The sequence below is a fragment of the Molothrus ater genome, chromosome 1 (genome assembly GCF_012460135.2).
Source record: "Molothrus ater isolate BHLD 08-10-18 breed brown headed cowbird chromosome 1, BPBGC_Mater_1.1, whole genome shotgun sequence".
Taxonomy (NCBI): domain Eukaryota; kingdom Metazoa; phylum Chordata; class Aves; order Passeriformes; family Icteridae; genus Molothrus; species Molothrus ater.
Genome location: NC_050478.2, coordinates 104157633 through 104183788, shown reverse-complemented (window position 1 = coordinate 104183788; position 26156 = coordinate 104157633). Strand labels below are relative to the sequence as shown.

The window sequence follows — 26156 nt, the reverse complement described above, 5'->3', positions numbered from 1 at the left end:
AGGCTCTTCTCGGTGGTGCCAAGGAGTCAGATACCCAGGAAGTGCCACCTGAACATGAGGAGGAAGTGCTATACTGTGTGGGTGACCACACACTGAAACCGGCAGCCCAGACAGGGTATGGCATCTCCCTCAGTGGAGATGTTCAAGAACCGTCTGGATGCAATCCTGTGCCGCATGCTTGAGCAGAGAGGCTGCACCAGATGGCGGTCCCTGCGTCCCTCCCGGCCGGACCCTCCCCGTGGCTCTGTGACTCTGGGTTCCCGGCTCCCGCCCTCACACCCCACAGAGCCCCCGGCTAGCCCCGAGCCGGAGCGGGGCGGGGCAGGGGCGGGGCGAGCGGGCAAGGCCCCGCCCACCGGCGCGAGCAGGAAACTCCCGCCGTTGCCTTACAAGGGCAGGCGCGCGGCTCCCTCCGCCCCTCGCCCGTGGAATGTGGTGACCACACCGCGCTGCACCAACGCGTCGCCGGGGGAGGGGGGAGGACACACGCACAGGGTGGAGGGGCTGAGCTCTTGGCTCTGGCTGTCTCCTTCAAGGAAAGCAGAGCATCCAGGATAAAAACAGGAAACACGCGGGTCCTCTCCTCGACATGGCTCGCGGCGCCCGGCCGCCGAAGCGATGAGCCAAGCCGCCATCTCCCCCTCATGCGCGGATGGTGTCGCCCACAGCTTCCTTCCTGCCCGGCGGGGCGGTGGCCGCTCTGCTCTCCGGAAGTGTCGCTCCAGCTGCTCCCCGCCGGTGCTGTCTCCCGCCGCCAGGTGAGTCGGGGGGCTCCGCCCGCTGCCCGCGAGGTCTGGGCCGGCCACCGGTGAGGGATGGGTGGTGCCGGCCCGGGGGTCGCTTGCGGCGTCGCCCCCCGCAGCTCCCCTCGGGCCTCGGCTCAGTGCTGCTGCTCTTGACTGGGATCCGCCCTGCGGGCTGGAGCTGGGAGAGACCCCGGCTCCGGGCCCCGCGACCCCGCCCTGTGAGCCCTACGGGGACGGTGCCCGCGGGGACTGTGCATCATTTCAGGGAACTGGTGTTAAAAGGTGTTTGTGTCCCTGTCGGAAGGGCTCGGCTGCCTCCCGGCCACATCGGGCCCTTTGCGGGTGTTTCCTCGGCTTTGTCGGAGCATGGGAGGGGCAGGGCTGGGAGCTGCTGCGGTCGGGAGAGGGTGAGGTAGTGGGCCTGGGTCTGTTCCTTCCTCCTCACGTTCTGGAGTAACCAGAGCCGCACAGGGGACTGCGTGCGATGGTTCCCCGGCTCTCAGAATCAATTAGGTTAGATAAGATCTCCGAAAATCATCGAGTCAAACTGTGACCGACCACCATGGAACTGGACCATGACGCTGAGTGCCACGTCCGGTCTTCATTGAACACCTCCAGGGACGGTGATTCCACCACCTCCCTGGGCAGCCCATTCCAATGTCTGATCACCCTGTCTGTGAGGGAGTTCTTCCTAATGACCAGCCTAAACCTGGGACACGTTCAGACTGTCCTCTCATCCTGTCGCTTACTGACTGGGAGAAGAGGCCGATCCCTATTTGGCTACACCCTACTTTCAGGTGGTTGTAGGTAGTGATAAGGCCACCTCTGAGCCTTGTTTTCTCTTTTGCAGACAGGCTGTGTTGACTCACTGGCGCTGGATTTTGAGGCAAGTGTAACTCCTGTACAAGGGTTTTGGGAAACTTATTAGTGAGAAGTGTGTTAAAGTGGCTTTTAAGACTGGGTGGGACAGTGTAGGGTTTGGGTTTTGCTAGTTTGCTTTCATAAAGTGTAATCTGCTCTTTATTGAGCCTTGACACAGATCTGCTGGAGAGCACCTTGCTCTTATCTCTTCCTGTTGCCGCCCACATTGTGATGGATGTGTGACTGTATGTGATGCTGCAGTTGGATATGTGGACAGAATTTGGAATTTAGCTTTGAGGCTGACTTTTGAGTTTGATGTTCTGTCTTAGTTCATGTAGAGACTTTCTTGGCTATGGGTTTGGGGATTTATTGTGTGGTAGTTTGGTTTTTTTCAGTAATAGATTTTGCAGCTATTACAATAGTCACAATTTTGAAACATGGGAGTGTTTTCTAAAGCATAACTTTTGGTCACTGCCTCTGAGCAGGTCCAGCTTGCACCACTGTTAGTGGCTGTAAATTTTCACAGCTTACTGAGTGGCTCAAAATTTTTAGTTGCTTGGGTTTTTTTTTTTCCTCAAGGGTTTGTCACTTTCCCAGAGGAAGGGACCACAACATGATTCTCTGTGCTTCTGTGGTTTGATATCCACTGTGGCTGAACAAATGGCAATACAGGCAGCACAAAGGAGCACAGTGCTGCTACTACCTATTTTTTGGTTGTTTTTTTTTTACTATGTGATGTGGGAATTTATAAAATTAGAGGATTTCTTAAAGTGCAACCTTAAGAAAGGTTGCACTTTAAGAAATACTTTATGATGTTTCTCACAGGTAAGGTCTTACATTTGAAGTTTCTTGGACAGCTTCCAAAACAGGGCCCAGACCATTCAGTGCAGCATAGTATTAAACAACAGGGACTAAACCTGCATGTCATGACTTGCACTATCTAATGTGAAGTATTCCCAGTTTTTATCTACTGAAATTCTACTTCCAGCGTATACTAACCCTATTTCAGTTACAAAAGTGTTGGCATAAATGTGGATCTTTTTGTTGGGTAACACAAAGTGCAAACACTTCTGGAACTTTTAAAACATAAATTAGTCTCTTTGGCTAACTGGATTGATGCCTTTGGTTTTCTGAACGTGTTCCAAAAAGGAGCACCCTCTTTTCTAACAGACATTCCTGGAGCTGAGTCCAGTGTTTCAGGCATAGCTGCAGCAAACCTGCGCTGAAGGGCGCTGCAGTCCTGCGAGATCTGATGTTTCTCTGTAGCTAGGCTGACAGCTCTTTTGGACTGGAGGAGTTCCCAAGTCTGGTTCAGAGAAACTTAGACAATAGTAATACAAGCATTGGCACTTTTTTCGGTTTTTCTAGTAAAATATACGCTGACAGGTCAATCTTCTCAACAGAATTAAAAGAATGTGCTGACAGCCTGCTTTTGTTACCTCCTCTTGCTTAGGATTGAATTGTAGGTGAGAGAATTGCATGTAGTGGCTTGCTGGGAGCACTGCCTTTGCAGCACTTATGCCTTTTTACTGATCCTAGAATTACAAGCCAGACACAATTAGGTGATAAAAAGGGATTACCGTATAAGGATCCTTATGGTACACAACATGCAGGATGAAAAAGCACTGAGGATGCATACTGTAACAAGTGGATACAATTTTACAGGTTCAGCAAATTAGCATAACTCGCATGAATCCCCAATTAGAGATAATTCGCCCCTGGTTCTCCCCTTTTCTGAACACCCCCCACCCCCCCTTTAGATACGAACTAAACTTTATGAAATGTTAGGAAGCCATTTTGACTTGAGATCCCAAAGAATGTAACCTTGAGGCCTTAGAGCCGCTGGGGAATGTATTTTGTCTTTCTAATAGAGTAGGTAAAATGCTAGCTATGAATACAGTAATAGGCTACAGAGCTGCAAATATACATGTAAAGAATATGGAGATATATAAAAGTAAAAAGGCAAAAATTAATTTGGTTGGCATCAGCACATGCAGAGTAAACTTTTTTGTCTACTTTGAACAAGCCATATCCTGAAAGCTTCAGAGAAGAGTAATTAAAAGATACAGTTTGGCTCTATTTTGAGTAGTGAACTTCTAAATCAATAACCCAGAGTTAAATGCCAGCTTGCCTGGGATTTTTTTACAGTGGTAAGAAAACCACCAAAGTTATGCACAACCCTTGGCTGCAGCTTGAAAGCAAACTACCTTTGTTGTCAGCTGTCAGCATAAGTATCTGGAAGTCAAGAGTTCATGTTTATTTGTTGCAGTGTTGTGGAGGCCAGACATCTCGGGTAGCTGGTGGTTAGTGAGGGCAGTGGAGAGAGAGAACGTCTGCGTTGTTGAGCGATGCGCAGTTGCATTTCAGGGGCTATTTTTAGTTCGGGACATAATGGTTTGTTTTGTACGTCAGAAGAACGTTGTGGATGCACGTAGGATTTAAAAGTGTGGAATTAGCAGGGGACATCAGTAGCTGTCTGTGTGGACAGACTGAGAAGGACGTAACCATGGAATTTCCTTTTATGATCCAGATGCTTGGTACACCCTGTCAGGTATCTAATACAAAGCAAGGTAAAATATCTTTCCTTTTAGTTAGAAAAAACCCCAAAAATAACTGCTTTGTGTCTGCATATTGGTTTGATTGTATAAGGGAGTTACTTTGCTTAATTTTACTCCCTTTTTGTTTAAGGATGAATCCCAGTTAGTGACTTCAGTCTTGCTTTTCAGGACTGTAACAGAAAATATTCTATCTTTGAGAAAACTGTTTGAGAAACAGTTAGAACTGTGCTATGTCTTCAATTAGCATTGCTGTTCTGACCAGATGGTTTGTTTCTAAGCTACAAAATTAATACTTAGTGTAGATTTCAGAATATTGATATTCTTGCAATTACAAGTGAAGCTTAAATTTTCTTCTTTCAGGAGACACTTGCTACAGGTGCTTTCTGTAAAATTCAGAGTCAAGGATGGAAGGAATTTGGTTTGCATAACACTTTGAGCATTATGAAGGATTTTAGCAGTACAGATTACACTTTAGTTTTAGCTAATGCAAGCAGAGGTTATGAGACTTTTGGAAACAACGTTAAAAAGGGTCTAACTTCTGATCCAAAAGCAGTGTTGAGGACTTTGTGTTTGCCTTTCGGTGAATGACTCAGCTTTTCTAGTTTGTGCTGTCATACATTTAGTTGGAACACTACATGTATCTTTCCAGATAAAGAGATGCAGTTAATTTAAAAGCCTCACTTGTAGCCTGAATGTACTAGTGTTATAATATATAATAAAATCTACCATGTTTATTTCTTCATATGACAGCTTCAAGGGAAACAATAACATTAGTATACCTGTGATATGTGAAAATTTATAAAAACATATAACTGTTTCTAAGGGTTGGTAGCTTAAAAGTAACAGTCTTCACATTTTTGTCATACCTTTTAATTAATTCTAAAAAGAGTGTGTTGGCGTTTGCATGTGTTGTGTAGTAGTTCCACTGTGTAAGGGAATAGTACTGTAGAACTTTTGAACTAAATCGGGGCTGTCTCTCTCTCAATGGTAGCTAGTCTAACAAAATGCTATTTAGAGCCTAAAATGCATTTTTTTTTCCTCCAAAATGTTAGTTTAGTATACTGTCTCGTCTATTTAACCACTGTGCTAGTTTAGCAGCACATATCCTTCTATGTCAACAGGGCCTCCCAAATTCCTGCATATGTAGTTGTATTAATTTGTGGAAGATGCAGGTGGAGTATTGAATCAGCAACACAAGCATTGTGTGAGTTTCAAGAGCTATGATTTGATTTGGCCTTTTGATATAGCCTCCTATTGGCCTACTGTGCTGGTCCCTCAATCCTCAAAGGCTTTATGCTTTCACAGCAAGTGAAGTATGAAGGAAAATGGAGCAGGAGATATTGAAATAAATGTGTACTTCAGGGTATATGCCCATAACGTGAAGCCTGATGTTCCTCTACCCCAAGGACTTGCAATGTGATTTAATAAGGCTAAATCTTGGATATATTTCTGTCTCCTTAGAACCAACAGCCACCATGTCTAGCAAAAGAGCAAAGACGAAGACCACCAAGAAGCGCCCTCAGCGCGCCACTTCCAATGTGTTTGCGATGTTCGATCAGTCGCAGATCCAGGAATTCAAGGAGGCCTTCAACATGATCGACCAGAACAGGGATGGCTTCATTGACAAAGAGGACCTGCACGACATGCTCGCCTCCCTTGGTAATATCCCTTTCCTCTGTTCATGCTTGCCAGGCAAATTTGTGCTGCAAAAATCAAAATAGTGAGTTTGGGATATGAGAGATGTCTCAGTTTGTATTAACACTACTGACATTACTTGTTCAGTTTGAAAGCTAAACCGAGTATAAATCCCTTTATTTATTTGTAGGAAAGAATCCAACGGATGAATACCTAGATGCCATGATGAATGAGGCTCCGGGCCCCATCAACTTCACCATGTTCCTCACCATGTTTGGTGAGAAGTTAAATGGCACCGACCCGGAGGATGTAATCAGGAATGCTTTTGCTTGCTTTGATGAAGAAGCAACAGGTATGTGGGTGAAACAACAGTGTACATGTATTACTTCTGCTTACTTCTGTAACAACAAATACTTGTGTTCATAGAAGTGGTGATCAGTTTTTTAACTCTGAAAATTTTAATTTCTGCAAACTGAAAATCATTACTGTATCCTCATGTGCTAAGTTTGCCTTTTCAGTCTCTGTAGACATTTCAAATTTCTGGCAGTTCATTCTGTTCAAGACAGAAGAAAGTGTAAAAGATATTGATTGGGAACCAGGGTCTTAATTTATTCCTAACTTAAAATTCACCTTTGGGGCCGCTTTTATGAGGGGAATCACTGTTTTCAAAGCTGTTGTGCTTTTATGAAGAACTTTTCTGTCAGCAACATATATCCACCTTCCCTCTGTTAAGGTGCACTAAAAGGAGAAGAAAATGAATGCAAGAAAATTCTTGTGTGACTCACAGGAGTGATGATAAAAGCAATCACAAGTTAGACAAGCCTACTTGTTTAATAAACCACACCAAGAATTTATTCTTTGCAGCCAATCTGATAAATCTTAGTTTTACCAGTGATTTAAGATCAATGTGAAATGTTGTAAACTTTCCCATGTTTCATACACTTGTTGAGTGTTAATAGTCAAGTTCCATGACTTTTTTTTGGTGTTTTTTTAAATAGGAATGCTCAAGGTAAACTGATCCCCTTTGTGATTTTTAAAATACTGAGTTAGAAGGTTCTTGGTATTATTGGGAGTAGCCCTGCTGTTGGGAAGAAGGTCCAATATGAATGCTAATAAATTTTTATATTCTTTGGCACACCACAGGCAAAGCATATAATGGTCAAACTAAGATGCCCGATTTGATTGAATCCTTGTAATTATTTGACATTTTTAATTATAGGGTTTAATGGCATTGTTTTCATTTGGCAGACAAAGACTGTAGGTATCTTTAATTGAGGGAAAGAACTCAAAGAAAGAAATTATCACCCATGTATTAGCAGATGAATTAAAAACTCCTCTTCTGTCCTCCTACACTGTGCTCCAGGGTTCATCCAAGAAGACTACCTGCGGGAGCTGCTGACCACCATGGGAGACAGGTTCACGGATGAAGAGGTGGATGAGCTGTACAGAGAGGCCCCCATTGACAAAAAGGGCAACTTCAACTACATCGAGTTCACACGCATCCTCAAACATGGAGCGAAGGACAAGGACGACTGAGCCAATCCCTGGATACCTGCACATTATCTCTACATTTATGTTTATTTTTAATGGTTTCTTCCTGATAGAACTTGTTGCATGCATTTAGCTCCAAAGCTTTTGTCTTTTTCAATATATTTATCTACTCCAGGCCATTTAGGCACATTTGCACCTGTAATCAGACTGGAAGCAGGGAAAATATTTAGAGGGAAAGGCTACAGGAAAAACATTCCCTAGAGGTGATAGTCCAGGAAAATAATCTCAATATTTCTTGTTTTGCTGGATTTTTACATTTTTGTAATAAATGCCATTTTGAAATAAAGATTGCTATGTAGATAAAATACCTCAAAATCTTTTGTGAAGAATGACATTTCTACTACACATTTACAAATGCAGGTGTGTTCATTGTATTTTTCTTGCAGTTGCAAGTCAAGCTGGAAAACTCATTTTCATGGTGCTTTGTTCAATGTCACAGAGTTCTGAAATGCTCCTAGCAGCATCTGCTGGCATCTTTAAAAATGCAACTGCAGAAGTCTTTCATCTCAGGTTTTTGAAGTGGGATCTGACTACTGTGTAAGTAGTTAACCAAATAAATGGTTGGGGAAGACTGTTAAAATTGCCTCATGGCCAGCAGAGAACGTCTGATTCTTGAGCAGACACCATGCCCAGCTTTTGCTTCGTTTTAATATTGATGGGTTTTCTAGCAGTACTTTCATGTCAAAGTGTGCATTCTTCTTTGCTAAGTAAGGGGGAATTAGGCATATTTTTCTGCTGAAGGAAGCTTGTGCAAAGGAGTCTGTGCTGGCACTAATTAACAGCAATACATGGCCAGAAAACTTACACAAAGCTTTATTTTTCTACAGCTAATTCATTCGCATGTGAGAATGTGAGCCAAGTCATTCTGAGAATTAACTTGGTAAAACTTATAGGTGCTAAAAATTGCTCTCTTTTTAAAATACCAGTACACATTCCTCAGTTATGTTGGTAAGATGGCTTTTGACCAAGCACAGTCAGTCATTCAGAACTGGCTATGCTGATGTTGTCTCAAACACAAAGAAAAGAGGAGGATTGTTCTGTTAGTTCTTAGTATGACCATGCTTTTCTGTGTGCCTCATTCTCTTGGCTACTGCGAGTTATAAAGCAGGAGGAGAATTTATTTTGCCTATATATTTATCAATTAAAACAATGACCTGTTACCCAGAAAGCTTGCCCTTAGCTATATCACACAGCTTAAGACCCCAAGGAGGAGGAATTCAGCACAAGAGATTGTAAAGGCTCTGATGGCTTATCCTGTAAGGTGGGTTTGTCTCATTTCATGTGTGATAGCATGAAGGCTTGGTTACTTAATCTTGCTTGTGTTCCCATGAGGCAACTCTGAAAGATATTCTGACTTCAGGTTTGTAAATAACTTGACAAAGTATACTCAGTTGGCATACATGGACTATTTTTTTATTCCAGGGTCATTTTTTCCACTTATGGGCTTAATTAAAATTGAGTTTTCAACCATTCTTTTCCCAGTTTTGTGTTTTATCTGCTAACAAACTTAGCCTCAGTTTTTCTCCTACCCACATTATGTTCTACACTACTTTAGGTTGGCACAGGTGCTTCATTTTTTGAAAGTTTGCTTTTTAACTATCCTGGTGCTCTTCAGTAATGGCTGCTGAGTTATTTCTCCATGTGACACCTGCAAGGCTCTAGGAAGTAGTTTACAAGTATGTGTGGAAGTTTTCACCAGCAGTGCCCTTGTGACAAAGACAAGAGAGTGGTGATTTAGGAAACTGTCTTGTTGAAATGTTGCTATGTAACATTAGGCTGGAGAACAAGTTATGCTGTCACTTTTTTAGACTGATCTTGTCACTGCTGCAATTCAGTACTGTGTGCATACATGCCTGCTCGAAGGACAGATGTAAGATATTATTTTTTCCCTTTGAGTGTCTAAATGGCATTAAGAGAGCAGTTTACTTTTTTTAGGAACCATGCATCCCTAAAACCTTTTCCTGATCCTGTTTTCCCTCTGAATGTTAGGTGCTAGTGTGTTACACTGAGAAAGCAGCAGGTGTGCCAGCTGGATTTTTCTTGCTGGAAGTAGTGATTTTAAAATCATAAATATGAACTACATGAAAGAGAACCTGGTATCCTCCTTGAGAGGAAATTGTCCACTTCAAAAATATTCTGTACTGCTGCTTTTGTTTTCCGAACAGCCAGCTGAAATGTGGGGTGTAGCTGTTTTGTTCCTTGCATGCTCCCTCTGACTAGAGAGTGAGACGGAACTGTGCAGAGGTGAAGATACCTGCTCAGGAAGATGTGTGACTGAGAAAGAATATCCAAGGGCGTCTGAGTATAATGACAACCTCCCAAGTTCCACTTTCCCTGGTTTTTTACTTCGTAGGAGACCAGTTAACCTGCAAGTGGATGCAAACCCCTTAACTGCTGAGAGGCTACAAGGCCAACAGCCCCAGCCAAGAGACCATATAAGAGCATCAGATGCATTTTGTAGCTAGGCAGGGAGGAATGTGACAGCTGAGGTTGCGTGCCGAGGGCCGTGGGGATGTGTCATCAATAATTCACTTCCAAAAATAAAAATAACTTTGGTCACTGAAACAGCTTAAAATTCTGATGACTTAGCCTTAGCATTTTGCAGCCAAAATCTTGGAACCTAATCTTTTCTCCCTCAGGGTTCATATATAACAGTCTCCAAGCTCCACACCAGATTAAGCTTATGATGATAAACTATTTTCATAGGCTCATGCACACATTTGATAGTCTTACATCTACAGTGATCTATAATGTCCCTGTGAAGCACTACTGAAAAGCAGTGATTGATTTTACATGACCCACTTACTCTGTTCTAAGGCTACAAATGTAGAGGTCAAAATGAAGCCAAAGAGCTACTGAGGCTGCATGAGAAACCTCCAAAGAGGACCATGTTTGTGTTGAGTGCTGCCAGGGGATGTTTGCCTACTACCTTTTTGTCCCTACTCTGTTGCTGGAGATAAAGGTAACGTGCAACATTTTACCCTTGTTTCTGCTCTTCATTTAAGCACATAAACCCATCCTTGTGGCACAGTGATCAGCTGACTGAAGCATTTCACAACACGAAGGCAGCCTGTTACACTAGCTCAGCAGCTCGGGGATGTCACAGGGGTGCTGTCCCTACACTCCAGAGCAAGGATCTGTTTCACTGCTGACCTAAGGACTATCTTTGGATTGCTTGTTTCTAGGATCCCTGTGGTATCTGGAGGAGTGAATGCAGCACAGCGGCCCCATCCTGGCACAGGGCATCAGTGGCAGCATGCCTTTGTGTCCTGACACCTGCATTCCATCCAAAAGCTGGAAAATATCTGAAATCTTGTCATCACATATTTTTTGTGGCCTTTTCTAGTCTGGAATATTACTAACCTACTATTTGGGATGTTCCTGGGGAATTTCAAACAACAACAAATACAAAGATATTACAACAATGTAAATCCAAATAACGGGTGAGTAACAAAGTAGAGTCAGGAACATTTTACATATCAGCAGTTAATCCTCCCTTGGTGTTGCTTATGCATCCATGCTCCTATTTTGGCTTCTTACTTAATTTTGCAAAACTCTACTGTCAGTTTTAGATAACTATATCCTTTGGAAAAATTATTTAGGATTACAGTACCTCAGAAACAGTACTACAGAAACTAGGAACCATACAAGGGGAAAAAGAATTCAGTAAATGCCTCTTAAAATGCAGCTTAAAATTAAGTTACCATGAAATACTGAAAAGTAATACTGGGGGGAAAAACCCTCCACACAGCTCTGGGTTTTTTTGGGTTTTTTTGTGCTCTGAGCAGCAACTCCACAGAGATCACTGTTTTCCCAAACTTTTGATACACTAGATAGAAAACTTTCCATCTTAAAAAAATAAACTAAAAAGGTGGCAGCACGTGGCTCCTTTTCCTACTTTTCTCAGCAGCTCATGGGTAAAAACACTGCCAAGGAATGTTTTCAGACCAGCAGTGTGATATTCCCTAGAGGCCATACATAATAGGCCCTGCATCACGGGACTTAAGGGGTCAGGCAGTTCATATCAATGTAATAAATCCAAGGGCAGATGTTTACATGTCTCCACTTAACAGGAGAGTGAGAAATCAAACTGGCCTCCTGGAAAATCCCAACTGTTTGCTGCATGCAGACTCTTCTGCCATGCAGCTGTGATTCAGTCCCTCAGTGAAGCAGTGCTGCACTTTGATAAAGCTTGAAAGTCAGCTACAAATACTAGAGCATTAGGCAAGCTGAGACTGACTTTGCTGCTGCCACTCTCTGCTTGTTTAGGCACCTGTATTAATCATTTTACTGTTCTTGTAAATTGCTTTGTTTTGCAAGGTTTATTTAATTTTAAATCCTCACTTTGACTATTTTAGGGTATTACTGAGTACAACCTCACTAAATATTGAAATAGGCTTTGGTTTGTTTTTTAACTATGAATAGTCCTTGGGAGTTAAAAGACAGCATTTCACAATACTTTCCAGCCTGTGCCAAGCATATTCAAGTGAGTGGGTGTAAATTGAGGCCTGTAAGCCTTGTCTTAGAATGTGCTAAAATAGACCTGGCATCAGACATGAGTTATTTGAACCTTGACTTAGCTTTGTATCTAACAGACACTGGGGTTTTTCCCTCTTTTAAGTTCTTCCTCAATTGTGAGCTAACCATCTAAAGCAAAAGGTAGTGGCAAGTTATTCCCACCCCATAAGAAGTATGTTGATTTTGAAATTGCTCCACCAGCCAACCAGACTTGCACAGGCATCACCTGATAAGAAAACTGATAACAGCTTACTTCTCATGTGAAACACCTGACTAAATATGCTGCTTCTTGTTTTCTGTGTATGTTTTAAAAACTATTTTAGACCTATGGCCAAGTGTTGAGCACATTTCATTTTCTTCCATATTTGTACATACACATTAGCAGACAGGTACAAACTTTAACACACAAGGAGAGAGCAGATATGCACATCCTTAGGTTTAGCAGAATTAATTTGTTTTAAAGATGGGAGGCCTTCAGCTCTCCTTACTAAGAATACCTAATGCTTATTTTTGCATTTCAGTTCTCCACTTTATGGAACCACAGTTTCTGGCAACACTCCTCATTAAAACTCGTGCAAGAGCTGAAAACCCCACAAAGACTTGGTTAGAATTGTTGCAACTTACCAGCTAGGATAAAAAACAAGGGATGGACATACAGCACAAGAGGCAGAACAGTGACTTTGATCATAGAGAACAGGAACAAAAACCCAGCCAAACAGCCAAAGATGTACTTTTCAAAGGTTAGTTGGGGTTTTTAACTTGTGTTCTTTAGGTATAAAGGACTTGGGATCTGGGAATGCAAGGAGTACTGTGTCTGCTGAGTAAAGTCCCTCAATATTCTGTCAAACACATGTCAGTGCCCATTCATATAGTCACTGAGATAGCAGTTTTAAAAAAATATATTGAAGTTTGTTTTCTCCTGTTTACAACATTTCATAGACTGACTACATTTTAATTATGTTCTATTAAATATCTCTGCTTTATCCTTTGATCTGCCTTATCATTGTCATACCATGCTCTAGAGAACTCAGGTTCTTGCCTCTTCCTCAGCCATGTAACACTGGAAGTTACTAGAAAGTCAAAACTGTGCTATTTTTAATTTTAAGTATGGAGAAAGAATATGTGTTTCTTCTACAGGCTCCACTACATTTTCTGAGAGCCTTTATTTTTCATGCTTCAGCATTGACCCTGTGGGAGGGACCACCTGGGAAAGCAGTAACCATTTTTATTCATGAGGTCATTGAATGAAAACAGAAAATAACCTGCAGTCTGAGGCCCCCCAAGAGACTCAAGTGAAGACGCATTTCAGAATCCCTTCTTTAACTCATGACTCCTCAAATGTTTTTTCCCTTGGATCACAGCACTGGAGTTATTTTTGGAGAAATTCCAGAAAACTTTGTGACTCTTTCAGCATCTCAGAAAGTGACTGTGACTCTGACTGTCACTGCACTGCACTTGGTATAGCTAGACAGAGACAACAGATGCCAGCTGGAATCAGGGATGAAGGATGGAAAGGCAGAGGGATAAGCCAAAATACCAGGTGAAGCAACTGGCAGAAAAAATGCTTTTGTTAAATGATAGTTTAGACCTAGAACTTAGATGGATATGTTTAACTTAGGCTCTGCTGTCAATACTTAATCTATGTAATTAACATTTGTTGAACAGTGATAATATGCGCAGAAAAAATCTCCTAACTGCAAAACCTTCCACTCCACTTTGAAACAATTTCAATTCTTAATGTGGAAATTACACATCTGCTTTTTCATCTAGTCTCTCTTTTCAGACCCCTTTGTTTCTTATGCACATCCTCAGTCCTACTTCTGTGATGACCAACAGTATGGAATGGCTTCTGTACAAGAAAAAACTACCCAAGTGGGACTCTGCTACAGCTGATACAAGAACTTTCTAGAAGCAAAAGTAACACAAAAGAAGTGGACACACAATTCAGCCTTAGTATTTCTTCCAATACAAAGTCTAGAGCACAGAGTAAACATTGCAATAGGTACGTTCAAGGTTAGTAAGGTGCAGTTTTTCACGTAACAAATAGCAGCCTTGCAAAGGGTTCCAAAAACACCAGCAAAGCGCATTGTGGATGCTAGACTTACATCAAGCCAAGGATTCCATAACAGGCAAGTTCATGAAAGCAGCTAATTGTGGGTTACTCAATATCACATCTGGCTCAGGTAGCTTATCCCTCCATGAAACTAAAAATAGCAGATATTGGGAGAGCATTCTGGGAAGATATCATAGAGTACCTTGATTCTTATTCTTCCCTAAGTACCTGCATATGGCCACTGCTGCTGCCCTCCCCTAAAGAACTGGCTAAAAATACCCTGTATGCTCTCTCTCTCCTCAAAAAAAACCCCCTACAAGTATAGAAGAGATTTTTTTTTTCCATATTTTGGGTAAAAAAATCCAAAGCAATAAAACTCTCCACTGACCTGGTAGGAAAGACCTCATAGCAGCTATTATTTCTCGAAGGCATCCAAGAAAACAGTAGGTCCATCCTGGTGGTGGATTTTAGGCTCCAGCCTAAAAATGGAAAAAGCAACTGCTGGGCTTCCCCATCCCCAGTCTCAAGACTGTTTTTGCCAAGACTTTGCTCCCTGCCTTCCACATCCAGAATCCACATCTCTTTGCAGCTGGGGTGCACTGGTCAAGGCAGACTTTTACAGTGAGCCAGTGCAGCCATTCCTGTCACATTCATTAGATTCCTAAAGAAACATCATATGACACAAACTGATTCTGCTTCATCAAGCAACCAAGTTGATGACAAATATTTGCATTGTCACTGTAACTCAGCAAAGGTGGGGAAATTGAATCATAGAATTGTTAAAAGTTGGAAATTACCTCTAAGTTCAACTGTTAACAGAAAGAATTCAATGAAAGGAGGGAAAAGGTTTACTGTAAATTGCTCACTGTCTGTTGCGGCCTTAAGTATGAAACAGATAATTTTGAAGGTTTTTTGACAATTCAAAGAAAATAAGCATTTCAATGGCACAAAATCATTGAGTATTTTAGACAGAAAGGATAGGAACAATTAATTAATTTTGCTTAAAATGTTTTTTTTCTTAAATGAGACTGACATAAATGAGAAAGAAGAAGGGAGTAATGAAGGAAAGAAGTAGAAAGAAGAAAAATAAAAAAGTTAAGAGCTCAGCATTTTTATAAACCATCTTTTCAGAAAGGATAATTTCTGTTCTGAATGTTTGATGCACAGCTCTTGGAAGCACCACACTCACAAAAAAGAGCATCCTTACTTTTTCTCCTTTTCAACATTTATGTCAACAAGTTAAAAAAATATCCTCCAAATATTATAAAAGGCAAAACAACTCTTTCTTTTCCCTTTAAATATCTTTATTGCTATGATGAATGCTGAAATCAAGTCAAATTGAACCATTTCTAAAAGCATTACTAAGATTTATATCAAACAGAAAATGGTCTGCCTGCAGGAACTGCTTCTCATTCCACCATGATGCAACAAATTGGAGACAAAAGCTTTAAGAGACACACACTGACATGCAATTTTGTCATTAAGAACTGATCTCACACCAGGCAAATAATATTAGTGTACCTATCCCCACATCTGCAGAAGTTATATGTGGTGACAGGTATCATGTAACACCCTTTTAATAGCATGAAAAACAATACAAGACAGAGTGGCATGTTTGCAGTAGTGGTTCAATTTAAAGTAACTGATGAAAGAAGTTTAAATTAAGAGATCAGATAACTTTTCATAATTAAATTTCAACACACTGTTCAGTTGTTCAACATTATCATGAAGTATTTTATTAACTCTCTTAACATCTTAATATTTCTACTGCCTTTCTGCCCACTCATATTTTGCATATAATTATCTTGAAACTTTGTGCCACCTCTAGTAAGCAGAGAATTTTTTACCCAAAACTTTTTCCGTTAATAGACTTTCAATTTAGCAAAGTTTAGTCTTAGTTCTATTGCACTTTGAGGCAAACTTTAGAAGAGTGATATTAAAATTAATTGGGGAAGTATTATAAGCTAATTAGGCCAAATTCTCGGCCCTCATGAAATAACTTCTGATTTGAGCAGAGAGCAGGGAAAGAAAGTTGGGCCTCTTGGCAATTAAAATGTCTCCCTTCAAATTTGGGATTGCAACTTCTAGATTACATATTAGATTACATGTTAATTTCAGTAACTCCAGTGGCTAAATGTAGTTCATTTACATTTATAAATACAATTGATAATTTCAGAAAAAGCTTGTATGTCTATTTTTTCCTTTCACAGAATGATCAAGGTTGGAAGAGACCTTTAAGATAATCTAGTCCAACCATCAACCCAGCACCACCATAGTCCCCAAGGGCTGCATTCAGACACTTCTTGAACACTTCCAGAGATGGTGACTCCACCACCCTCCTCGGGCAACTTACTCCAATGCCTTCCCCCCTAAAGAGTTCTTGTTTTCCAAGACACAGACTGTACACCAACAAAGCCAACAGCAGGGAGGAGGGGGATGCACAGAATGATGATCTGGCAGTGCAGCTTTCCCATCTGACTACTTCAGGACCTTTCGTGCACTAAACAACAGTTTTCTTGAAGCCTAAGCTATTTATGTGGGACTTCAGCAAGCAACATGGGAACAAGCATTCCCTTTGGAAAATTTAAAAAATGTACAAGTGGGCTGAAAGCGAGCTGCTTCTGAAGCAATTTCAGACACCATCCCCCTACGCTAAAAACAGCTTGTACCTCAATTTATTTGAGATCCTACATCAAATGATGAATGGAAAAATATGTGTCATCCTTTTTCATTAAGAAAATATATGCAAAAATAAATCCTCCAAGTGGTCTTACAATCTATGGCTGCAGGAGGCATTAAGCTCGCTCCTGCGGGAGCACCCACTTCGAAGACTTTAAGATGCAATCTGGAATTTTTCTGATCCCTCGAGCGAAACACGAGGAAGACTGAAGGAAGGTAAGGATAACACCTCACACCTGCTGATCTGAGCCGCGCAGGACGTCCCCGCGGCATGAGGAGGCTTCCTTCACCTCCCGGCTGTGGCACCACCGTGTGAACCTGGGCACGCCGCGGCTCCAGCAGCACGGAGCGACGCTCCACCTTCAGCGTGCGGAGGTTTTGTGTATGCAAAGGAAAATCCCCTCGCTGCCCGCAGAGGCCCTCCGGAGCTCCGTCCCCGAGGCTGCCTCCGTCCCCACAGGCTGCCTCCGTCCCCCCAGGCTGTCTCCATCCTCCCCTGCAGGCGGCGCCCGGGGCCCAGCGCCGCCGGCGGCCGCTTCCCCCGGGATGCTCCAACGCGGCCGAGGCGGGGGGCGCAGGGAAGCGGCCGCGGGGCAGTGCCGAGCCGGCCGCCGCCCAGGGAAGCCGGGATGGGCTGAGATCCCTAAGGGAAAATCCCGGCTGCCGTCTCGCTGCCCTCCCGCCGCCTTTCCCGAAGCTCGTCTCCACCTGCGGCCCGGCACGGCGATGGTTTCTCCAGGAAGCGCTGGAGCATCCGCCGGCGCCAGTGCCGCTTCCTCCCTTCCGCGTCTGCTCTGTACCTGGTCCCCGCAGCTGCCGCTGAGGTGAGGGTCTTTTCAAGACTAAAATTCAAGTTTATTTACGTCTTCTAAAAATGACTACTTTCCTGGTTTATTAGACTATCTTTCCTTTATCCATATTTTCTGCTTCTTTTTTTCCCTTCTTGAAAATACTTGGGAAATACGTTCTGATGAGAGGAAATACGAGTGCGTTAGAGGCGCGCTGTAACATTGAACCGTAAAACTTTTTCCTTTTTTAAATCCTAACTCTGATCTTACTGCATTTACTGTATTTCTTCCTCTCTCTAGTGTTCAAAAGTCGACATGTCTAGCAAAAAGGCAAAGACGAAGACCACCAAGAAGCGCCCTCAGCGCGCCACTTCCAATGTGTTTGCGATGTTCGATCAGTCGCAGATCCAGGAATTCAAGGAGGCCTTCAACATGATCGACCAGAACAGGGATGGCTTCATTGACAAAGAGGACCTGCATGACATGCTCGCCTCCCTTGGTAATATCCCTTTCCTCTGTTCATGCTTGCCAGGCAAATTTGTGCTGCAAAAATCAAAATAGTGAGTTTGGGATATGAGAAGTGTGATGTCTCAGTTTGTGTTACACTCAGTTTGTGTTAACACTCTCTTTGTATGGCAATTACTTGTTCAGTTTGAAAGCTAAACCAAGTATGAATCCCTTTATTTGCAGGAAAGAATCCAACGGATGAATACCTAGATGCCATGATGAATGAGGCTCCGGGCCCCATCAACTTCACCATGTTCCTCACCATGTTTGGTGAGAAGTTAAATGGCACCGACCCGGAGGATGTAATCAGGAATGCTTTTGCCTGCTTTGATGAAGAAGCAACAGGTATGTGGGTGCAACTCGGCTGCTTGGCAGGGGTATGGCTGGCTTTTTATGTTTGTTATTTAGGTTTCTGAACAGTATGCTGATTTTTGCACCCTTATAAATTAAATATGATATGGTAATCCTAGGTGGCATATTCTGCTAAATTACTGTGTGGGAGTAAAATCTGTCTGGCTGTTCTGTGTCAGTACTGAGGACTAGTGGGACTGTTCTTCTGTGAGGCTTTGAACAGGAGTTTAATTGGGCAGTGTGTATGTTCCTCAAAGTGTAAAACAAGATGTATTTGCTCTAAGATGAGAACTTAAATCAGTAATGTGTGATATTTTTATGGTGTTAAAAGGTAATGATAGGAAATACAACTGAGTTTGTCCCCTTCTGAAGTAGGTCTGGAATGTGTCTAAATGCTTCAGATGTTTAATATTTCAAGACACGCTGTCCAGACTTCATAAAGTCTTACAAACCCTCTCTGACTGAGCACTCTTTATGGCCCTGAGGACAAATGTCATGCTCTCACCTGCAGCTCAGTTTGCTTTCAGATTGCAGGAAAGTCTGCAGTCTTAGTGGTTTAAAGGTAAAAACCAGGTGGGGTGTAGAAGGCAGAAATGACAGCTTGGACTGACTAGGAAAGCAAGATAAAGGGAAAGAGTAAAACACAGAACTCAGTTTTGCTATATTGGACTTCCAAGGTTGTGCCTGTAATCTTGAGGTTAAGAGTTTATGCTTTTATGTATTTATTCACCTAGGCTAAGATTCCTGAGAAGTGTGTAGTAACTGGGGATGAATCCATAAGGCAGTTCAGTGGAATTATCAGTGGTTTGATATGTTGTGAACTTGTCTTACTAGCTCACACTGAAATTATGTAACCGCTGTACTAGAAATGACACTGCATCTACACCTTTCCTCACAACTGTCCACCGCAATATTTTAATCTAACCAGCTGATCTGTGCTCTGCACCTTTTGAAGGATATCCTTCCCTTTCAATAGCTATTTTCAGTCTGTGTATTTTTAGCACCTTTTTCAAAGCGCATCGCCTTCCTGCTGAGGTGTAGGTAAACAGGCTTTCAGTTGGTAAGGCCTTTTCAAATGTTAATCGACTTCCTCCCTCTCAAGGGCAATCTCTTTACCATTTCCTATAGAAGGAAGTTTGTAGTAGGTTAATTATTTTCTCTCCACAGGTAGTCTCACTCACTGTGCTAGGGGTTTTTTTTGTGTGCACCAAAACAAGAGCCTGTGAATTACAATATAAAGAAAATGGTTGTGCTACCAGTTCTTTGGAACATAAACTTCTGTGTCTATCTAATCGAATAAGTTACTAGTATGGGCACCCATATACTGATAAGATTGATTTTAATATCTCTCAGCTCTGTGTGGTAAATGTTTTAGTCTAGTCCTACAATAATTTGAGGATACTAGTTGGTTCTACAGTCTGTTTTGTGTCTTTTGCCACCCTCAAAATTTAACCAGGAGACATGTCAGATGGTTTTATTGAGCAGCACTGTTTTATTGAGTTTTGATTCATAACAGTCAATGAAGTCTTCAAAACAGCATGTGATGTGTTTGTAGAACCCATGTCATGTTAATCCTTTATTAATTTTATCCTCTTATTTGGCTTCTGATCAGTTTGTTCCTTTCAAAAATGTACAAGAGCATTCCAGCTACATCAAACTCTTTTACTCTTTTTCTCATTTCATGGTCTCCACTTGTGTGTTTGTTATGGGCCTGATTTTCTAGCTCTACATCAGTGTAGGTCTTTTGAAAGGGAGTAATACAAACCAGATCCTATAGATGACGATAAGGTAGTCATACTTGTTAGGTTTTACTTACATTTCCTATATTGCCAGCCCAGTTGTACATGTTGCTTCAGCATTACTGTCATGTGTATTGCTATGGAATTGGTATAAAAGTTGTATCTGTCTGCACTTGGAGTATTTTTAATCTGGTCTTTGATCCTGCATTGTCATCTGCTGTGTGCTGCTTGCAACAGGCTGAATCTTAAGTTTTGCTTCATTTATTTATTGCTCCCCATCTATGCTGAAGCTGTGTGGGAGGGACAGGAGCCCTGTTTGCTTTACAATTTGTTGCTGATAAAACTTGTGGTTTATTCCTGGTCTGGCAGCCCAGTTCAGTGTTTAAACAACTACCTATTCAGTCAGGAGCAATTAAGTCCTTGAGGCTAAACTTGCAGCACCAAAGGCCTTGCATTCTTTGAATACTAATCCTTATGTCATCTCTCATCACTGCTTGGTCTCTGTAGGACAGAGAGTCTCGTCTGTTTAGCTGCCTTTTCCCTCTTCTTTATGCCCATCTTCAAAGACAGAACTCCAAGGTTTGACCCATTAGGATGGCCGGGCTAACTGAACAGTCTCCTTGTTTCTGAAGTAGAAGATTGCTGCTAGCCTTCATTTGCAGTCAGTATCCAAGGGCTGGCTGGTCTGCACTGGGATATGGTGCTGTTTTCATTAGCATATGTTGAAACACATTATTTTTTTTTCCCTTCCCCCAGCATATACCACCCCCGTGCTAATTTGTCATGCTCATTGACTGCTTTTTGGTCCCCTGATTCCCTGTTTGGTTTTGTCTCTTTAATGAACTCTGTTTGCTTAACTTATGCAACTCTCTTTCCAAAGCAGCACTTTTCTTATCACATTCTAATTGAATCTACATTAGTTGATGTGGGTGCCTACATATGATTTCCAGCTGTTCCACAGAGTTTACTTTCTTACTCTTCTTTTTGGAGCCTACTTCTACCTCTTCTGTTCTGTTACTGACATTTCTTCAACTAAAGTTCAATAACCAATTTCTTTCTCAAATGAAGCAACTATTGTACTGTTAAAGGTATGGCTAGTTGTATATCAGCATTTAGCAGTTTCTGCATTCTACTGTCTATCCTTTGTTATGCATGGTTCTTTTTTCATCTCTAAATTTTCCTGGAATTACTTGGCAACTGGTGGTTCTGCCCATCTCTTGAAATAGAATTAGCAGAAGATACCTAGAAACTGCTCCTTTTTATATCTTTGTTAACTTCCTCAAAAATCTTCTGCTCTTTAGCATATAATAAATAATACATCCTAATATTTTTTTTTTACTGGGTTCTCTACCTTTAGCTCTCCACCATAAACATTCTTCCTGCCTGCTGAGCTAACTTGCTCAGTCCTGTCTGAAAGTATCTTCTGTTATAAACTACTTCCCTGGACACTTGCCAGGAGTTCACTGTATCCACATAAACTGCCTCCAGCAACAGCGTTGTGCAGCACTGAAGAACCAGAGTGGTTATTTAGTCCCCAGGGGAAACTAGTTTATAGAGGATGTTCAAATATATCTAATTAAGGCAAGAAAAATATAGTTCATTTAAGAGAACTGCTTGTATAATGAAAACTAGCAGTCACAGGAACTTGTTTTTCCACTTTGAGCCGTTGAAGATGAGTAGATGGAAATAAGTGTTATTATACCACAGCAGGTCAGGCCCTGTCTTCAAAAATCTGTATGAAATGCAGTAAACTTCCTTTCCCTTTGCACTCAAGGAATTTCTTTAGAATTCAGTTAAGGAAATTTGCCGGGGCTCTGTGCAAATGCAGATGTAATATATGTAATATAACCAGGCACTGGTTAATTGCCTGCCCATGTGCACATCTGTGCTGCTGCTTTTGGAGACCCAGCTCAGAGGCCCGGCCTCCCTTTCGTGTTTCTCTCTGCGTGTCTCATTCCAGGGTTCATCCAAGAAGACTACCTGCGGGAGCTGCTGACCACCATGGGAGACAGGTTCACGGATGAAGAGGTGGATGAGCTGTACAGAGAGGCCCCCATTGACAAAAAGGGCAACTTCAACTACATCGAGTTCACACGCATCCTCAAACATGGAGCGAAGGACAAGGACGACTGAGCAAATCCCTGGATACATGCAGATAGCACCTTTAATTTTTAATTTTTTTTTTCTTCTCACTTAATTTTATTTCTCAGGATCTGGTTTTTCCTTTTTTTTTCTGGTTTTCTGGGACCATTGCATACATTTTTAGCACTGCAGCTTCTTCCTCTGTGGATCTTAAGGCTGCTCAGGCACACCTGCACCTTTGTAATAAGACTGGAAAGTGGCAGGGAGAGAGAGAACAGCTTACAGTGTTAGATGTTGAAGGACAAAGATCAGAGAATGTGGAGGCCCGGGTAAAAATGTCAGTGCTACTCATCCTAGCTAGATTAATTTTACATTTTTAATGATAATTTTTCAAATAAATCACTGTCTACTAAGTGCAAAATTAAAATTTTCAAGCTAGAAGTATAATGTTTCTGTAATGATACTGTAAATATTTTTGCAGCTGTATGCAGTCATGTTGTTACCTATTTTTGCCTTAAAAATGATGCATTAGTCACTTAAGCATACTGATGTTTGTACTTCAGCAACTGAGTATTTCACCTGCTACTGTGAGCGTACACATGAAGAAGAAATTCCTATCCTTCAAATTTTAGTGTATTGTAAATTAATGATTTCTGTCAGAGACTTGCACATTAAACATTTTAAATCTTATGTAGTTGAGCATGTATTTAACCACCTCAGTCCCTCCATTTCTCAACATTGAGTACTATATTAATACCACTTTTAAAATACTTAAAATGTAAATCCTAATGTCTTTTTTTAAAACAAGATATCATATATGGGTAGAGTTGCTTGAGTGATACTTCTTACCAGATCTGTGGGCTGCTGATACTGAATTAATGACATTTCATTGCAACCATTTATTTCTTTCTTTTTCTTTCTGTTTTTTTCAAAGCACAGTAGGAAGAGGGCTGGATGAAGAAAGGTGTGCTGTCTCTGTCCTTTTCATTTTCTGTTTGAAAATATTCTTGGTTTTTAAATGAAACAATATACACTATATTTTTAAGATCTCCTGCTGTGAGTGGTGTTTTGGACGTGTGAGACTTGAGGCGTTCCGTTTTGTTCCATTTCTCATAGTTGTATTTTCTATAGTTTTTGTGGTATGGAAGGCATGGCAGATTTGCTACAGTGTTCTGAAGCAATTTTGCCATAATTGGAATGCTTGTGGTTCTGCGGTTTTTGTGTCTTGAGAGAAAGGATGATCAGAGCTGCTTCTGACACTTCCAGGAATTGCATTGTTAATCCCTTCAGAATTTACGTTACAAAATTAAGAAAAATCATTTGGCTGAGAGCATTTTGCTGTTTCTTGGTAGGCTGCTGTTGCAAAGTGAACTTTCAAGAAATGCCACCAGAAGACAGTGGTGAAAGCTCTGAAGCTCCTGCTCTACCTCAGTCCCAGGGAGCTTTGGCGAGGCTTGGGAGGTGTGCATGCAGGGATGAGCTGATCCCTCTTGACTGTGGGCCCATAGGAAACACATGGAAAAGCAGAGGGGAAAAAGGAGCTGAACAGAATCAGCAGAAACCCAAACGCTTCACAAATGTTTTCCCAGAGAAACACTTCCCTTCGGAGGGGGCAGAGATTAAAAACACGAACAGGAACTTTTGTAAACTATCGGTGAAATCGGTAAGGATTTTGATGCTTCTGCAGGAGGCCGAGTCCTGTGGGCTCGGGCTGGGCCATGCCGGGAGCCACCAGCAGGTGGCAGCACAGCTCTCGGCACGGACGCCGCTGGGACGGGCGAGCGCCTCCCGCCCCAAATGCTTGCTGGATTTGTTTGGGGGTTTGGGTTTGCTTCTTGTTTTGGGGGGGATTCTTAGTCCCGAAAAGCTCGTTTGGTGCATCGTGCATAGGGGGAAGATATGCTCCGTTCCCACAGAAGTCCTGTTCCTGCCACAGCACAGGTTAATGGTGCCAGGATTTTTCACATTGCAGCTCTTGCACAAGTTGAATTTTTGGTCCTTTAATCAAATTAGTTCATTACAGAAGAGAGTAAAACGAGGCCTCTGCAGGCCCTTGGTACAGGCCTACAAACACACATGTGGTGTATGTTTGGCAAAGATTGGGTTTCAAAAGAACTTATGGCCTTCCTTGTAACTCAAACCAGAGACACTGCTCTTGCATTTCACTTCTCAGTATCTCAGTGAGGGCTCTTCCTCTTTTGTTCAGATTAGCTTTGAAAAAAACTGCCCCAAATTCAAATGTATATGTTTGCATAACTTTGTTTACATATGAAAGACTAAAACCTGTGATATAAACCAAACTGCTGGGGCTCAGAGTGAGGCAGCTGGTATTTACCTACAGCAATAAATGCCAATTGTTAAACCCCAGTACTTGCTTACAGGCCAGGGCTGTGTTGCTGTATAGCAACACCTATATGCCATTTGGCCTTGTGATGACGAATTGTAGTTCATTAATACTATTGTTCTAAGCCTTGCCTTCGGCAAGAATCCTGGTTTTACTCTCTTGACTTTAATTGCATTTAATGTTCTCATAAAAACATGTCAGAGAGAATGATAAAAATGGATTTTTGGTGTGTAACTCAGAGGCCTGGGATTTGTACTGCAAAGAAATTTTAAACCCGTGCTCGGATGCAGAGGGTGCCTTAAAGTCTGTGTGTGTCTGGAACAAGTAACACTGGTTTTATAGACTAATTGCAGTTCTTAGTCCTGGCAAAATCATTCTCAGTAAGAGCCACAGAATTTTCAAGTGTTCTCACTGAAGTGGGTCAGCAGAACATGAAGGCGTTTGTCGTGGGATGTCTTTCTCCTTTTATTTTTGTTATTAATTCAGCTGTTTTGTAGATAGGTCACTTGAGTGGAGGGCGGGAACAATGTGGCCTTGAATCCTCTCAGCTAGAAGAGAGAATTAAAAGTAGGTCTGCAACATTCAGGCTGAATGTTAAACCACTGAACAATTGAATAAGGGAGGGTGGAACCATCACAAGCAGCTGTGTTTCTTATTGTGCCTTCTTTTTTCTTTTTTCTTTTTTTTTTTTTTTTTGGCAAATGAAGGAGCTTAGGCAGTGATCTCAGGAGAAGGAATAAAAGAGATCCATTCTACCTCGAGAGGACTCTTTCCTGCTCTTCAAGGTGAAGTTCCCAAAAGCCATGACTCACAAGTGGGGCTGGGATGCTTGTTTCCTGTGGTTGCAGAGGCACCAGAGCTGAACCCTAAATGAGTTTTAGCTTACAAACCGTTTCCTCTCCAGGACTGTTTGTGAGAAGTAGTGCCTCGCCAGGGAACTGTCTCACACATCCTGTATCTGGCTTAACACCCCCCACAAACTCCTGCCAGTGTAGGTAATAACTTGTAAAGGTTCTCACTGTCTGTGCTCTGTTTGAATGCCGTGCTTTGTAAGCTTCGGTGGCCCAGCACCTGATTATCCTTGAGCAACTCAGCTCTCTCTGTACTGGGCCAGTCAATTTGTCAGCTGTGCTGTCCCTACGTGTCAATTACAGCCCCAACTCCTGTAGAAAGGCCAACTCCAGGTGACTCCTTAGCTCCTCTTCAGTATTTCATGCTGGTGAGACTCCGCAGATCCTTGCTCAATACCCTTGTTTTAACAGTTGCTAATTTTAGCACCTAACTCCCCTGTCAGGGCAGACAGCAGCATCTGTCAGTGCGGCAGGCGCGGCTCGCTGTGGGGAGCAGCAGTGGTGTCAGTATTCTTCATTTAGATACCAAGCAGCCGGAATTTAACACAGCAGCGTCCAAATGTCAAATAGAACGGTGCTTGTTCTAAAAACCACCGAGGTCTGGAGAGAATTCCTGTCACCAGGGTGGTGGTGTCTAAATCCTAAGCACTCGGTCTGACCTTTGTGGACGGTTTCCTAGCGGCAGGCAGGGCTCGTTCTGCTATTCAAATAACCCCAGCTAACTGCTGACTCATCTCTGGTTCCACTGGGCACATCCCAGCGCTTAAACATTAAAATTGTTTCAGTAGCGCTCTTGAGCTGTGAAAGGCAAACCTGACCAGAGTTCCTCTGTGATCATCGTGAGATTAGAGGTGTCATGTAAACGGCATAATTAAAAACATAAAAAAGCGTTC

The 26156-nt window shown here is 42.1% G+C and overlaps 2 protein-coding genes and 1 long non-coding RNA gene across 3 annotated transcripts; 2 read left to right on the top strand and 1 right to left on the bottom strand.

The window, feature by feature from the left end:
• Positions 1–646: 646 nt before the first annotated feature.
• On the top strand, positions 647–8824 carry LOC118684256 (myosin regulatory light chain 2, smooth muscle minor isoform). The gene is made up of 4 exons (XM_036379033.2): positions 647–758; positions 5627–5824; positions 5991–6152; positions 7164–8824. The coding sequence occupies exons 1-4, from the start codon at positions 653–655 to the stop codon at positions 7334–7336; spliced, it is 639 nt and encodes a 212-aa protein (XP_036234926.1). The 5' UTR covers positions 647–652; the 3' UTR covers positions 7337–8824.
• On the bottom strand, positions 3441–14385 carry LOC118684259 (uncharacterized). The gene is made up of 2 exons (XR_004979794.2): positions 14311–14385; positions 3441–5868 (listed from the first exon to the last, which is right to left on the bottom strand). It is a non-coding gene; the product is annotated as an uncharacterized LOC118684259 (long non-coding RNA).
• Positions 14386–17326: 2941 nt separating this feature from the next.
• LOC118684258 (myosin regulatory light chain 2, smooth muscle minor isoform) lies at positions 17327–23117 on the top strand. Its single transcript, XM_036379036.2, has 4 exons — positions 17327–17425; positions 17690–17888; positions 18080–18241; positions 21947–23117. The coding sequence occupies exons 2-4, from the start codon at positions 17705–17707 to the stop codon at positions 22117–22119; spliced, it is 519 nt and encodes a 172-aa protein (XP_036234929.1). The 5' UTR covers positions 17327–17425; positions 17690–17704; the 3' UTR covers positions 22120–23117.
• The last annotated feature ends 3039 nt before the right edge of the window (positions 23118–26156 follow it).